We start from the raw sequence: 14,908 nt of genomic DNA on the forward strand, positions 1-14,908 counted from the left end.
CATGACTTTTTGTGCCTAAAACAAAGGTTGACAGTCTGTCTTATATGAAGAACCAGTAATTCCCCTAATAGCTCTCTGCTACAGTATTAAGATGTCATGCACACAAGTACAGTTTCCTCATAAAATAATACCATATGCTATTATACTTTGGAAAAATAGGATGGTAAAACATGTATTTCACATATGCAATAAATAAGTTGCCTCAATAAGTAAACTACTCTTGACAGCTGATCACTAACAGACTATGTTGTTAATGTTGACTCAAAGATAGTTTAACATCTAGATATAACCCCAAAAATTAACATAACATGGATCATCTGCAGAAACTTGTCTTTTAGACTAAACCCATCGGCTGTGATTTGTTTTCCTGCAGCAAGAATCCATTTGCTTTAAACTAAAAGGATACTTCAGCAATTTTCTTTGTAACACAAGTTTTCAACAATGGAAAATCCAGTATGGAATAATGACAATATTATGGAAAGGAAATACTACTACTCACCACGCAGAGGAGATGTTGAGTCACAGACAGGCGCAACAAAAAGACTATTACACATGAGAGCTTTTGGCCAAAAGGCCTTCTTCTAATGTAGAAAGCATAAACACATTCATGCAAGTACAACTCACATGCACACAATCACTGTCTCAGGCCACTGAAGCTGGACTGTGAGCAAATGCACTTGACAGGAGAAGCAACGTGGGTGTTGGGGATAAGGAGAAGACTCGGGTGGGGAGGGGGAGGAATATCTGGGTAGGGAGGGGGACGGTGTAGTGTTGCTTGTGGAAGCATGCAGGGATGTGTTTGGGACAGCGTAGGGCTGCTAGGTGCAGTCGGCAGGAGATTTGAGGGGGGGGGGGGGGGGGGAGAGCATGGGAAAGGGAGAAGTAGAGAAGGGGGAAAAAGAAAGAGAGAGGTAGTCAGAATCCTGGGTCTGAATGTGATTCAATTGTGTCCTTGGAGAAGATTTTATCCATGATTCAGTTGCTCCAGTCCTGGGTGGTATTGAGTCATGAGGGGAGTACTGCTTTGGGACTGGACACTGTGGGACTGTGGGAGGTGGTAAGTGACTGGAGAGACAAAGCATGGGAGATCTGTTTCTGTACAAGGCTAGGAGGGTAATATGGGCCTATGAAGGCCTGAGTCACCCCATTGGTATTAGAGAGGGACTGTACATCACTACAGACGTGCGGTCACATGTGACTAGGCTGTATGAAAGTGACTTCTTGGTATGGAATGGATGGCAACTGTCAAAGTGTAGCTATCCCTTATGATTGATAGATTTGATATTGACAGAGATACTGATGTAGCCATCTTTTAGGTGGAAGTCAATGTTGAGGTAAGTGGTTTGTTGGATTGAGAAGAACCAAGTGACATGTACTGGGAGAGAAGATGTTGAAGTTCTGGAGGAATGTGGATAGGCTGCCCTCACCCTCAGCCTAGATCACGAATATATTACCAATGAATCTGAACCAGGTCAGGAGTTAGGGATTCTTGCTGGTTAGGAAGCACTCCAGTAAATGGTCCATGAATAGTTTGTAATAGAACACATGAATCATTTGGCATAGAATGGTGTCATCCGGGTGCCCATTGTTGTACCATGGATTTGTTCATAGGCGGTGCCTTCAAAGGTAAAGTAATTGTGGGTGAAGATATAATTGAGGTAATTATGGGTGAAGATATAATTGGTAAAAGTGACCAGGAAGGAGCCTGCAGGTTTGAAGTCAGTCAGAAGTTGGAAAAGGTAATGTTCAACAGTGCCAAGTCCATGGGCATTAGGAAAGTTAGTGTAGAGGGAGGTGGCATCAACAGTAATGAGCACAGAACCATGTGATGAAGGAACAGCAAAGTCGTGAGTCAGTGGAGGAAACTGTTTATCACTTACATATAGAAGGGTAGATTATGGATAATAGGCTGAAGGTGCTGGTCCATGAGAGCAGAGATACTCTTAGTGGAAGCATAGTAATTGGCCACATTAGGGTAGGATTTATGGGCTTAGGTAGAATGTAGAAGGTAGGTGTGCAGGCAGTGGTAGAGGTGGGAAGGGAGATACACGCAGGGGAGAGGTTCTGAGACGAGCCTAGGATTAGAAGGGAGACTGGAGGTTCTGCTCAGGGGTGTCCTACCGTCAGGTAATTCTTCCAGTTCAAACCACAGCGGTGGAGCCTTTGCCAGCAGGATTATAAGGTCAGGATCAGTCTTTAGGTGGTGGAGTGCAGTTCTTTCTGCAAATATAAGGTTAACTTTCTTGTTGAGGGATTTGGGGAATGATGATGAGGCATAAAGAACAGCACTCCACCACCTAAAATCTGATCATGACCTTATAGTCCTACCTGTCAATAAAGTTTCCATCACTATGGTTTTGAAACACAGGGTTATCTGATGGAAGGATTCCAGTTGTAGTCAGATTCAAATCCTGCAACAATGACCTCATTCGAGAAATACAACAGGATCTCCAGTATCTCCTCAAATCCTTAGGCCCATTCTAGAACCTCTCCCCAAGTCTCTCTCCTCACCCCTGCCACTGCCCACACTCCTAGCTTCTGCATACTTCCTAAAGTTTATAAATCTAACCATACATGATGCCCCATTGTGACCAATTACCATGCCTCCCTTGAGGAAATCTCCACTCTTGTGGACCAGCACCTTCAGCTTATTACCTGCAACTTAACCTTCTATTTCAAAGACACCAACCATTTCCTCCATTGACTCTCCACAGTTCCTGTTCCTTTTCCACAAGGTGCTCTGCTCATCACATTTGATGGCTACCTCTCTCTACAGTAATATTCCTAATGCTGACAGCCTTAACACACTTGTAACCTTCTTCCTGATCATAATGATCAACTATATCCTCATCCATAATTACTTCACCTTTGAAGGCACTACCTAAAACAAATCTATGGTACAGCACTCACATGGCATAGTCCTATGCCAACTTACTCAGTGCCCATCTAGAGGATTCCTTCCCAAGCATCCAGAAAGACAGGTCCCTGATCTTGTTCAGATTCATTGATAATAAGTTTGTGATCTGGACCAACAGCAAGGACACCCTAGCCACACTCCTCCAGAACCTCAACATCTCCTCACCCTTTTACTTTATCTGGCCCTCCTCAACCTAACAAGCCACCTTCCTAGATGTTAACTTCCACTGGACAAGTGCACTATGTAGGGGGCTCCCTCTGGGGAAGTGATTCACTCAGCTGCTGCAGGGCCAACTGCACTTAATGGAGCTACTGAGCCATGCTGCACTATGGATGTTGTTGATGTGAAAATTCAAGATTCCTCTATCTTAAAGCCAATAATAAATACATAAACAAAGAGTGGCACTGGAATGGATGTCACAGAGAATAAACTGAAAGCCTGCATCTATCAGTACCTCCATTCACACCAGACCTTCCAACCACCAGTGATACAGCCACTTTGGTAGCTGCCACCTATTCCATACCAAGACGTCCCTGCCATGCTGTCTAGGCACCCACTACTGTTGCATTTGTACTGACAAGCAGTCCCTCTCTAAATACACCAGACAGAAATTATCTTCCAAACCTTGTACAGATAAAGGTCTTCCATGCCTTTCCTCTCAATTCTCCTACTACTTCCCATATTTCTACCATCTAGCCTTGAAGGTGCACTCCTCCCATGACTCAGTACTATCCACAGCTAGCGCAACTGAATTACATTCTTGACAGATTTTCGTCTACCCCCTGTCATGGCCTGAAATGAGGAATACATGACCCACTATCATTTCCATCCTTCCAACAGTAGTATTTCAAAGCCCACCAAACCTATACAGTATCCTTGTTCACCCCTACTCTATCCCTGCTCCCAACACCATGCCTCGTGGCTCATATCCCTGTAATAGACCTAGATGCAAGAACTGTCCCATGTATCCTCCCACTCACAATCATCATCTATCCCATCAAAGGCATCAAAGACAGGACTATCTGTGTAAGCAGCCATGTGATCTACAAACTCAGCTGTAACCACTGTGCTATGTTCTGCATGGGCATGACAACCAGCAAGCTACCTATCTGTATGAATGGCCACTGACAAATTGTGGCCAAGAAAGAGCTGGAACACCCAGTTGTTGAATATGCTGCCTAACAGAACTTGCGTCACTTCAGTTATTACTTCACAGCCTGTGCCAACTAGATCTTTCCTACCAACAGCAGCTTGTCTGAATTGCACAGATGGGAACTCTCCCTGGAATATATCCTACATTCCCATGACCTCCATGGCTCAGTCTTCACTAGTTCCTGTCTTTCACTTACTCATCCCCACCCTTGCTCCCACTTCAGCTCTGACAGCCTTCTATTCCACCAAAACACTAACTAGTCTCTGTCTTTCTTTCCCCACCTCTACTTCTCTCCTTTTCCACTCCCCTCCACACCTCCCCAACCTTTATACCTTCCGACTGCACCTAGCAGCTCTACCCTGTCACCATCACATCCCTGCATGCTCCCACATGCAGCACAATACCCCCTGCCCCTTTCCAAACCCCCTCCTTATCCCCACCAACCGGATTGCTTCTCCCATGAAATGGAGTGTGTGAATTGTACATAAATGAAAGTGTGTGGGTTTTCTACATTAGAGGTAGGACTTTTGACCAAAAGCTCACAAATAACAAAAGTTATTTAAATCATTACTAATGTGGAGAAAAGTTGTATCATATGCCAGCACTACACTGGACTTCACGAATGATGGCATATCTACCTTAACTTGTTCTATACTAGACACTTCTTTGCAACATAGGCAGTTTGCTTATGATTCCTTACATACAATTTTAATAGTTTAAGACACTTATCTCTAATGCCACAGAATTATACACTCCTGGAAATTGAAATAAGAACACCGTGAATTCATTGTCCCAGGAAGGGGAAACTTTATTGACACATTCCTGGGGTCAGATACATCACATGATCACACTGACAGAACCACAGGCACATGGACACAGGCAACAGAGCATGCACAATGTCGGCACTAGTACAGTGTATATCCACCTTTCACAGCAATGCAGGCTGCTATTCTCCCATGGAGACGATCATAGAGAGGCTGGATGTAGTCCTGTGGAACGGCTTGCCATGCCATTTCCACCTGGCGCCTCAGTTGGACCAGCGTTCGTGCTGGACGTGCAGACCGCGTGAGACGACGCTTCATACAGTCCCAAACATGCTCAATGGGGGACAGATCTGGAGATCTTGCTGGCCAGGGTAGTTGACTTACACATTCTAGAGCACGTTGGGTGGCACGGGATACATGCGGACATGCATTGTCCTGTTGGAACAGCAAGTTCCCTTGCCGGTCTAGGAATGGTAGAATGATGGGTTCGATGACGGTTTGGATGTACCGTGCACTATTCAGTGTCCCCTCGACGATCACCAGAGGTGTACGGCCAGTGTAGGAGATCGCTCCCCACACCATGATGCCGGGTGTTGGCCCTGCGTGCCTCGGTCGTATGCAGTCCTGATTGTGGCGCTCAACTGCACGGCGCCAAACACGCATACGACCATCATTGGCACCAAGGCAGAAGCGACTCTCATCGCTGAAGACGACACGTCTCCATTCGTCCCTCCATTCACGCCTGTCGCGACACCACTGGAGGCGGGCTGCACGATGTTGGGGCGTGAGCGGAAGATGGCCTAACGGTGTGCGGGACCGTAGCCCAGCTTCATGGAGACGGTTGCGAATGGTCCTCGCCGATACCCCAGGGGCAACAGTGTCCCTAATTTGCTGGGAAGTGGCGGTGCGGTCCCCTACGGTACTGCGTAGGATCCAACGGTCTTGACGTGTATCCGTGCGTCGCTGCGGTCCGGTCCCAGGTCGACGGGCACGTGCACCTTCCGCCGACCACTGGCGACAACATCGATGTACTGTGGAGACCTCACGCCCCACGTGTTGAGCAATTCGGCGGTACGTCCACCCGGCCTCCCGCATGCCCACTATACGCCCTCGCTCAAAGTCCGTCAACTGCACATACAGTTCACGTCCACGCTGTCGCGGCATGCTACCAGTGTTAAAGACTGCGATGGAGCTCCGTATGCCACGGCAAACTGGCTGACACTGACGGCGGCGGTGCACAAATGCTGCGCAGCTAGCGCCATTCGACAGCCAACACCGCGGTTCCTGGTGTGTCCGCTGTGCCGTGCGTGTGATCATTGCTTGTACAGCCCTCTCGCAGTGTCCGGAGCAAGTATGGTGGGTCTGACACACCGGTGTCAATGTGTTCTTTTTTCCATTTCCAGGAGTGTATTTTCCCTAGAAGTTCTGTGTGACCTACATAGTCAAAGGCTCTGCATGAATCACAAAAAGTAACTTGAGCAAAGCCTTTATCCTCAAACACTCAAATAGATATTTGACTACGCAGTTAACAGAATAAACGGTTGACAAGTTTTTCCTAAAGCCATATCGTGATCAAGTAATTATTTCTGAATTTTAAAGTAAACAAATAGCTGTTGGTACATTACACATTCCAATACTTTAGGAAGAGCTGGGGCCATGAAAATTGGCTGGTAACCAGAAGGTGAGTCTATATATCCCTTTTTCTATACTGCAACTACCCTTGACCCTTACAGCTCATCAGGAAAATATTCTTGGATACATGCTTGGGTGTATAACATGTTAAAGGTACACAATATGATCTGTTACTAACTTTAGTATGTTGCAAGATATGTCACATATATATACACTGTCTGTTGCACAATATGTCACATATTTGTTCATATATCTCTACACCTTTTGACACTTTCAACTGCTTTACTATTCTTAGGATGAAACTAGGTGATATCTCAGAGAAGGTAAACATACAGGCACTTGTATTTGTTGATGATCTACAAACATTTTTGAAAATAATGCTGCTAGACTGGTATCAAGTGTGATAATAACATTTCTAAAAAAACAATATTGAATTTTGAGGACAGGTTTAATTTTTCTGTTTCTTCAACTTTAGCAACACTGTTTATAAGAATCCATGTAACTTTGCACTTATTGGAGGAATTAAGAATACTATTGAGATTGTGTGTTTTATCAGTTTCCACAATGGCTTTGTTATACTCACTGCTAAATTTAATGTAGGCTAATCCAGCAAGGTCAATCTTCAGACTATTATGTATACAGAGTAATCAAAAAGCTTCTGTCTGAGGATATTGCTGCAGTGTATAAGCCGTATGGAGCAAATCTGATGCGGGTATATAAACACTGACATGTAGACAAAGGATTGGTGTGGTATTCATGTCTTTCTGACATGAATGCAGGAAATGTGGAAACTTGAACTACCATGATCTAAATACCAAGTGTGCTCAAGCAGGGACCAACATGCTGTTATTCTTTTCTTGGCTGATGATGGACAAACAATGGTAGACATCCACTGGAGAATGAAGAGAGTTTATGGGACAGCGTATCTGTCAAATCAGCTGCAACAAGGGATGCTATTTCTTCGTGATACTACATGTCACCATAATGCAAATGTTGTAATGCAGAAATTACACCAACTCATCCGCCTGCTTAGCCGAATGGTAATGTGTTTGCCTACCATGCAGTGGACCCAGTTTTGATTTTGGCCGGGTTAGAGATTTTCTCCACTTGTGAACTGGGTGTTGTGTTGTCCTCATCACCATTTCATCATCACCAATGCACAAGTCATCTAGTGTGGTATCACCTGAAATAAGAGTTGCAACCCATCAGCTGAACTTCCGCTCTGATCTCTCCACATGTGTTTATCACGCCTCCAATTCCTTCAAAACGGCCTTGATGAGTTGACAATTTCTGTCAGATGATCATGTGCAGGAGGTGATTACAAACTTCTTCAGACAGCAGGACACAGTGTTTTCCCAAATAGGCATCTTCAACTAGGTGTGGCAGTGGATGATTGGTTCAATGCTCACAACAATACTGCCTGACTGCCATATTGATTCTCACTGTATGACCTTCAAATGGAAACTTTATGATTGTTCCTTACATATTGTACAACAGCATCATTTGGTTTTTCAGATTTATCCATCTTTTAGTATACCACGGATTTTGTCTCTTTGGAACCTCTGTCAATTATTTTGCATTTCTTTACAGGAATGATGGCATTAAATTGCTTCATACGTGCTTTAAGAACCTATCAAATATTGTCTTTGTTGACAAGTCATTACTTAATGTAAAGTGTGTCATCATAGCATTGACAAAATCAGTCTCTGTCAGCAAGGACTTTATAAAACCTAACAAAGTTTTTATCAGGTCTGATGATCACAACTTTTGCGGCAGGCATAGTTCAATTAGTCTTATCTGGATGGAAACTACATGTATAATCTAAAGATATGGAATTATGATCTGAAAATAAAGCACTGTCACATCAAGCAATTCTTCTATAGTTTTAAAATTGACAACAATATTGTCAAGACAGGCTTGATGCTTTGTGGACCTCTTATAGATAGAGTATAAACTGCACTGGAGTGAATTCAGCAACACAGTACAAAGTCCCTGGTCTGCTCCGATTCAGGTGTTAGGAGTAGTCCATGAACAATCCCTATAGGCCAGTTGATTCAGATCATCCATAACACATTACAGAGCATCCAACGTCGAGGAGGTGGGCTTTAGCTTTCTAAAAATACATTGATGATACTCTTATGTAAATTGTACAAGGATTTATTACTCAAACACTGCACCAGTTACAATTATTTCATACACAGCACAACACATCTCAAAAATTTATTTTTGTAATCAAGTGTAGATATTTACATTGGTAAAATACCTATGTAAATATTTACACTTGACAAATAAAATATCTATGTAAATATTTGCACTTGATATTGGGAATAACTTCACGCATAGCACAATGTATTTTGAGAATTTATTCTCATTATCAAGTGTAAATATTAACAGGGGTAACATTTATTCCCACTATCAAGTGGAAATACTTATACAGGTATTTTACCTATGTAAATATTTGCATTTGATAATGAGAATAAATTCTCAAAACACGTCTTGCTACACATGAAAAAATTGTTACTGGTGCAGAGTTTTGTTATTTAAATCATGAATGACACAGCTGCAGGCTTTAAAAAAACATCAATTATGAAATTAGCATTTATTCACACTATGAACAGTTTACAACACAATCATTGATGGGAGTTGCTGTTTTGATAAAACTCAAAAGACTGTATGACTTCAGACAGACATTTGCTTGTTTCCAGTAGCCATCAACTTTAGCCTTCAGTATCATGTGCTACTATGCTGATGTGGCTTTAGCCATATTGCTTCCTGAGCTAACTTTGCCACGCCAGATTGTGACTTGTATTTGTATTTATTTTGAAAATGAGTGACAAGTCTGATTTTGCTTCAGCAAGAGTGATACCTTCAACTACTTTCACTCTTGCTTGTGCAAACAGAGTTTTGATTCAGAACCAAGCTCACAAAATTATGCTAAAATTTGTAAAATTCTGTGGCATTGAAGAACAGCACAGCAAACTGCTACAATGGTTTGCTCAATCTAGAAAGTAGACAGAAAAAAATTTAGACAGCCTAAAGGGGCTCCTGCAGTTTAGTAATACTCATCCTACCAAATCTTCAGGAAAGTAGTTAGTTGCAGTAATTCTTCCATCTCACAGTCTTTGATAAACCCACATAATCCTCAAGAATTATTATAATATGTGCAATATATTACCACCACGTCACTCTGCATAGATGTACAGCTACATATTGCATGGATTGTGTGATATACTTTTACCTCATTTAGAGAACAATGCAGTCAAAATTTGTGCACCATATCTTTCTTCTTTTTTCTTTCTTTGGGAGGGTGATGGTAAAATACATCAAGATTTAGATGACTGACGCACTTGTCATATGAGATCATAAGAGATATTTCAGGTGATTTTTTGCTGTATATAAAGTTGTACCAAGAGACAGAGAACAGTTGCAGTTTTACAAGAAAAGACTGGATGGAAAGAGGTAACACCTCTCTGTGGAAACTATTAAAACCATAGGTTTTCTGTGGAGAAGGGTGCAAAACAAACAAACTCTGTACATAGACTGGCATTCCTGATTGCTTGTGCAAATGAAAGGCGTTCATGAAGCAGGATAGGAATTTTTTTTACCTTGACAAGTTGTGGTTGGATAGCAACCTGGCATGTGGGGAAATGTCCGAAAAAAATTACAGTTGCACACATGGGTTTCAAAAATGGGTTTCTCAGAAATGCTCGGATGCAGTTCTGGGGTAACTCTAAGCTAGGCAGCTACCACAGCCAAATGAATTCAATGAATTTTAAAAACTGGTGCCAGAAATTAGTTTCATCAAACCTTCCTTCACAGTTGGTGATTGTCATCAACACCATACCACATCATAACAGGTAGCCTGACAGAACACACGCAATAATTGACATGAAACTGACAATGATAGAGTGGCTGCAGAAGAGGCAAATCACCTGTGATGACAGCATGAGGAAAGAAGATATCTCCTCCCTGATTCAGTTAATCAAACCAGCACAGAAATCATAAGCCACCAATGAAATGGTTTTAACCTCCAAGCAGGCATGCCATTTTCCATAGCATGAGTGGACATGCAGCTTACTTTGCATACATGTAAACAATAGCTGTCTTTATGTTACCAAGGTAAGTGAGTCTGAGCAAAATCACTGTTTAATCTTAGTTTAATGAAACAATTATAACATAATCTTACATAATATGATTTAAAGCACTCTTTAATTAAACAATAATGAAATAAATTTTCACTATATCTCTCTGTTGTCATGGCGGAGGTTATTCCACAGTAATGACCAACTTCAAGCATTAAACAGTGCAATTGCATCAGCTCCCAGCCATCTGCTTACTCAATTACTAATTATCTCATAGACAACTGCCTCACTGTAGGATTGTGCTGCTAGCTCATAATGTGAGTAATTTTCTGTTTATTTTATATTACTGCTGTTCACTTGGACATATGACAACACAATTTATCAGTTTGTTAGCTGAAGTAACAATGAAGAAATAGGTATGGGTTCACAGCTGAGAAACAGCAATGGAAAAGTGTTATTTGTGGTTGCCGCACTTCATAAATACATAGGTGTGCCCACTTGAGGGTTAAAACAAGGTCATAAAGTTGTCTGTTTGCCAACACACAATTGTAATCTCAATGCAATACAACTGGCTTGGGCAAAAATTAAAAGAAATTTCAGAGAACATAGTGTTATTGGGAATATGTCCAACAAAAATCTACAGAACCTTGTAGAGCTTTCCCTATAGTTTATCACTTCAGAGATCTAGAGATGATATTTTAATAAGGTGGAATGCTTAGAAATGCAGTACTGGATGAATAGTGGCAAGTAAGTTGCCAATGATGATGTAATTGTTAATGTAGGCTCAACACACTCACATGGTGATTAATCGCAGGTGATTAATCGCAATCTAGGATGGATGAATGTATTATTGGAAGTATTAGCCTGACATGAATCTGTCCTAGTATGTAATGTTTGGGTGTCACTGGCAATCTAGTCAATGTTGTGTAAAATTTTCATCCATCTGTCTAAACTAGATCTGATTTAAAGTATTCACAAAACTTCACTTCCAGGTGCAAAAAGAAATCAGGAAAAAATGGTACCATTGATAGTCTTTTAAATAAATAAAACATAACATTGCAATAGTTATTCAGACACGTTTGTGTGTGTGTGTGTGTGTGTGTGTGTGTGTGCATGCACGCATGTGTGTATCTATTGTTGACAAAGGCCATTGGCCGAAAGCTTTAAGTGTGAAAATGTTTTTGCTGTGCCTACCTGCGACTCAGCATCTCCACTGTAAGGTGAGTGGCAACTTTCCTTCTCACAATATTGTTACATTCCAGCCTGGATTTTCCATTGTTTGGTTTAATTGTAGTAAGGCAGATTTCAGATACCTTTAATGATCAGTCTGATTTATGCAGTAGCTGTTACATAATCTGTAGTAAAGAGTAGCTTCGTTGAACATATCATCTTATTTAAACCATTTTAAATTCAAATACACATGACATTTTTGTGGCCTCAAACTCTGTGTGTCACATCCATGTGTTTACAAGTATGAAGATGTGCTGTACACACTGTTATCTGTAAATTATGGTTGGCTGCACCCTGTGGTCTCAATATTAGGCTCCTTGGCTGCACTGAAATGGCTGTTGGTACAGACTGAAGCCTTTTGACTTCTATCAATACAACTACTCTTTATAAAGTGAACAAGCAATACTATCTGTGCAAACAAAGTTGATGCTCGGCACAGCATCTAATGGGATTGGCCGTAAATGTGAAATACCTTTATGGTCGCTCCGATCAGCCACCATGCCAAGTGTCGACTTGGTTTGTGCAGACAGTACACAGTGGCTATTAGCAAATTGAGACAGTTACATTGGTAATTGCTTCACATTTCAGTAGCCCTATGTCTCAGATAGTTTATGATGTCTTCAGCACTTCAAGGATTTTGTTATGTATAAGGAAGATAATGCCAATAAAACATGATTAATTAAATGGGAAATATACATACAATTTGTTTACGTACAATACTAAACAAAATCTTCTACATAGTTTGTAAGAAGGTAAGTAGCATGATCCTTGTAAACCATTTAAACTTGTCATAAAAATATTGCAAGATGGTGTCAAGGAAACAGTGTAGTGACACAGTGTTCATTTCAAAAAGTCAAAAGTTTAACAGTTCATTGTGTAAGAAGTGCAAAAAACGTGTTATCAAAGGCATCTTGTGTGTAAACTGCAATTTCTGGCTACATGAAAAATGTGTGGAAGTGTCAATGAAATTCATAAAGGATGACTGTCCTTGGACATGCTGTGACTGTTTACACAGAGAAACAGCAGAATTACGAAGTGCAGTGAATTCAAAAAACTACCTAGAATAACCGTAACATATTGGCCATATAACTGTATCTACCTTGAGTTTAATCAGCAAGCTGATTAAGTCATACATATTTTTAAAATTTTTATTTTTTAAATTTTAATGAGCATATATTCACACATGTTACTGACAAGGAAATTTACTGTGCTATCCCCTTTTAATAAAAAGAAATACAAAGCTTTTGTTCCTTCATTCCATTCCAACTTGATACATGCATCTAATAAATTTATTGTCTTTGTTTTGGAATTTTCTTTCAATTATGTTTCTTTTCCTTCATGATTTGTGCTGTAGACCTCTTCATCCCCAGAGGTGCATATGATGTCTATATTCTTCTATCATCAACATTACATTCTCTTCAGACCACTCTATAGCTCACACAATTCATATTAATAACAGAAGCAGACAAGGTAGCAAATTGAATCTTTCTGTACTGCTAGTGCTGAGGTGGAGAGGATATGAGATTCCTTTGATGGTTCACTACAACAATCAGAACATGAGCAAACACTAGTGAATGCAAACGTAACACAAATGGCCACATTTTATTCACACTTGTCTAATGTTTGCGCCAAGGAAAATTCTCATTCACTGATGCTCATTTGCTTGTGTTCACTATTTGTGTAAATCAATTTCACTGCAGCACTTGCAGCCTCCATCCTCAGTTATTTGTCTGACATTTTCCGATCTCTGTCTTCTCTACAGTTCCCTACAATACCATGGAAGTCATTCCTTGATGGACAGAAGGGTCCAAAAATGTAGACACTCTTTGATAGTCAATTCTTACATGGGGGGAAGGTTATTTTGCGTGTTCTAGTTGACTCCCATTAGCAACCAAATAAAGTTGATGCCGCTGAACTGTTGACCAAACTACAGCTGTCAGTTTTGCCAATAAGACAGCCACATAGGACACGTCAATGGTTTCTCACATCTCATTCAGTGTAGCTGGCTTCTGTTGATAAACTTCATTTTTCGAGGTCCTCCATAGGTAGAAGTCAAGAGGTGTAAGGTCTGTAGACTGTGGTGGGTGCTCAACAGACTCATCCATCATCCAGGTAGATTTTTATCCAAGTAGGCTCTGACATCTCTGTGTTGGTGAGGCAGAGCATCAGGTTGTTGTATGTAAAATCTTATACTTCCAAACACCTCTCAGACGGCAGGTAAAATCAATGTTTGCAGCATATGAAGATACATCTCACCAGTTGTGATACCCTCAAAGAAGAATTAGCCAATCAGACTACACAATGAAAGACCACACTACATTTTAATCCCATAGATTAACATGAATATCCACATGAATGTGAGGATTTCCATGAACCCAGTACATGCAGTTGTGGCAGTTTACAGTACCGTTCAGCTTGAATTGCACCTCGTGAGACCAGGTAACCATCCCTGAACACTGTTCATCCTTGCCAAGCATGCCTTCAAACCTCTTGCAGTATTCTATCCTTTGATTTGGGTCATCCTTGTTCACAGTGTGCTGCAATCTTGGAATGTACATTTTCTGCTTTGTAGCCTTCAGAATTCATCATATGCTTGACTAGCTTACCCCACTTTCACATGCATTCTGCTTCACAGATTTTTGAGGTGATTTTGTAAAATGTTGCAACATAGCAGCCCTGGCAGTTGGGCTTGTTGATGTTTTTGGTCAGCCAGACCTTTCCTTATGCACAGCCAGTACTGTATCGTTGACTTCAAATTTATCCTGAATGTGATAAATTGTGCGTGTTGGTGGCTGAGTTCCATACACATTACACCATGGCCATTGTACCACCATCATGTTTTCATACTTCCGGTATCACTTCAATATGGCCTTGTGTTGCTCAAATGACTATCTTACTTCATTCATTGCTGCACTGTCATCTGCTGGAAAACATGCCAAGATCTGTTGAGAAAACAATGGACCATGCTACCATGTAAAATTGCAACAATATGTCATTTTGTTCCAAAGATATTAACTACCAAAGACTGTCTACATTTTTTCTGGCCCCTCTGTATTTTAACAAATATTTTTCATCCTATCCCCTCTTCTTGTCAATATTTTCCTTTCTTTTCTGATTCTATGAAGAACCT

At 41.1% G+C, this 14,908-nt stretch overlaps 1 protein-coding gene across 6 annotated transcripts in view; it reads right to left on the reverse strand.

The window, feature by feature from the left end:
• LOC126334674 (esterase FE4-like) overlaps positions 1 to 14,908 on the reverse strand; it is a 162,815-nt gene that overhangs the window by 91,272 nt on the left and 56,635 nt on the right. For 4 of the 6 annotated variants that reach the window (XR_007564770.1, XM_049997141.1, XM_049997145.1 and 1 more), the window contains exon 5: positions 7,524 to 7,649. The exons of the other annotated variants lie outside the window; for them this stretch is intronic. Coding sequence is in view for 3 of the 4 variants with exons in the window: in XM_049997141.1 (XP_049853098.1) it covers positions 7,524 to 7,649 (126 nt within the window). In the remaining variant the exon portion in view is untranslated. The remainder of the gene's footprint in view (positions 1 to 7,523; positions 7,650 to 14,908) is intronic. 6 annotated transcript variants of the gene reach the window in all.

This window comes from Schistocerca gregaria, chromosome 2 (assembly GCF_023897955.1).
Source record: "Schistocerca gregaria isolate iqSchGreg1 chromosome 2, iqSchGreg1.2, whole genome shotgun sequence".
In the NCBI taxonomy this organism is placed as follows: Eukaryota; Metazoa; Arthropoda; class Insecta; order Orthoptera; family Acrididae; genus Schistocerca; species Schistocerca gregaria.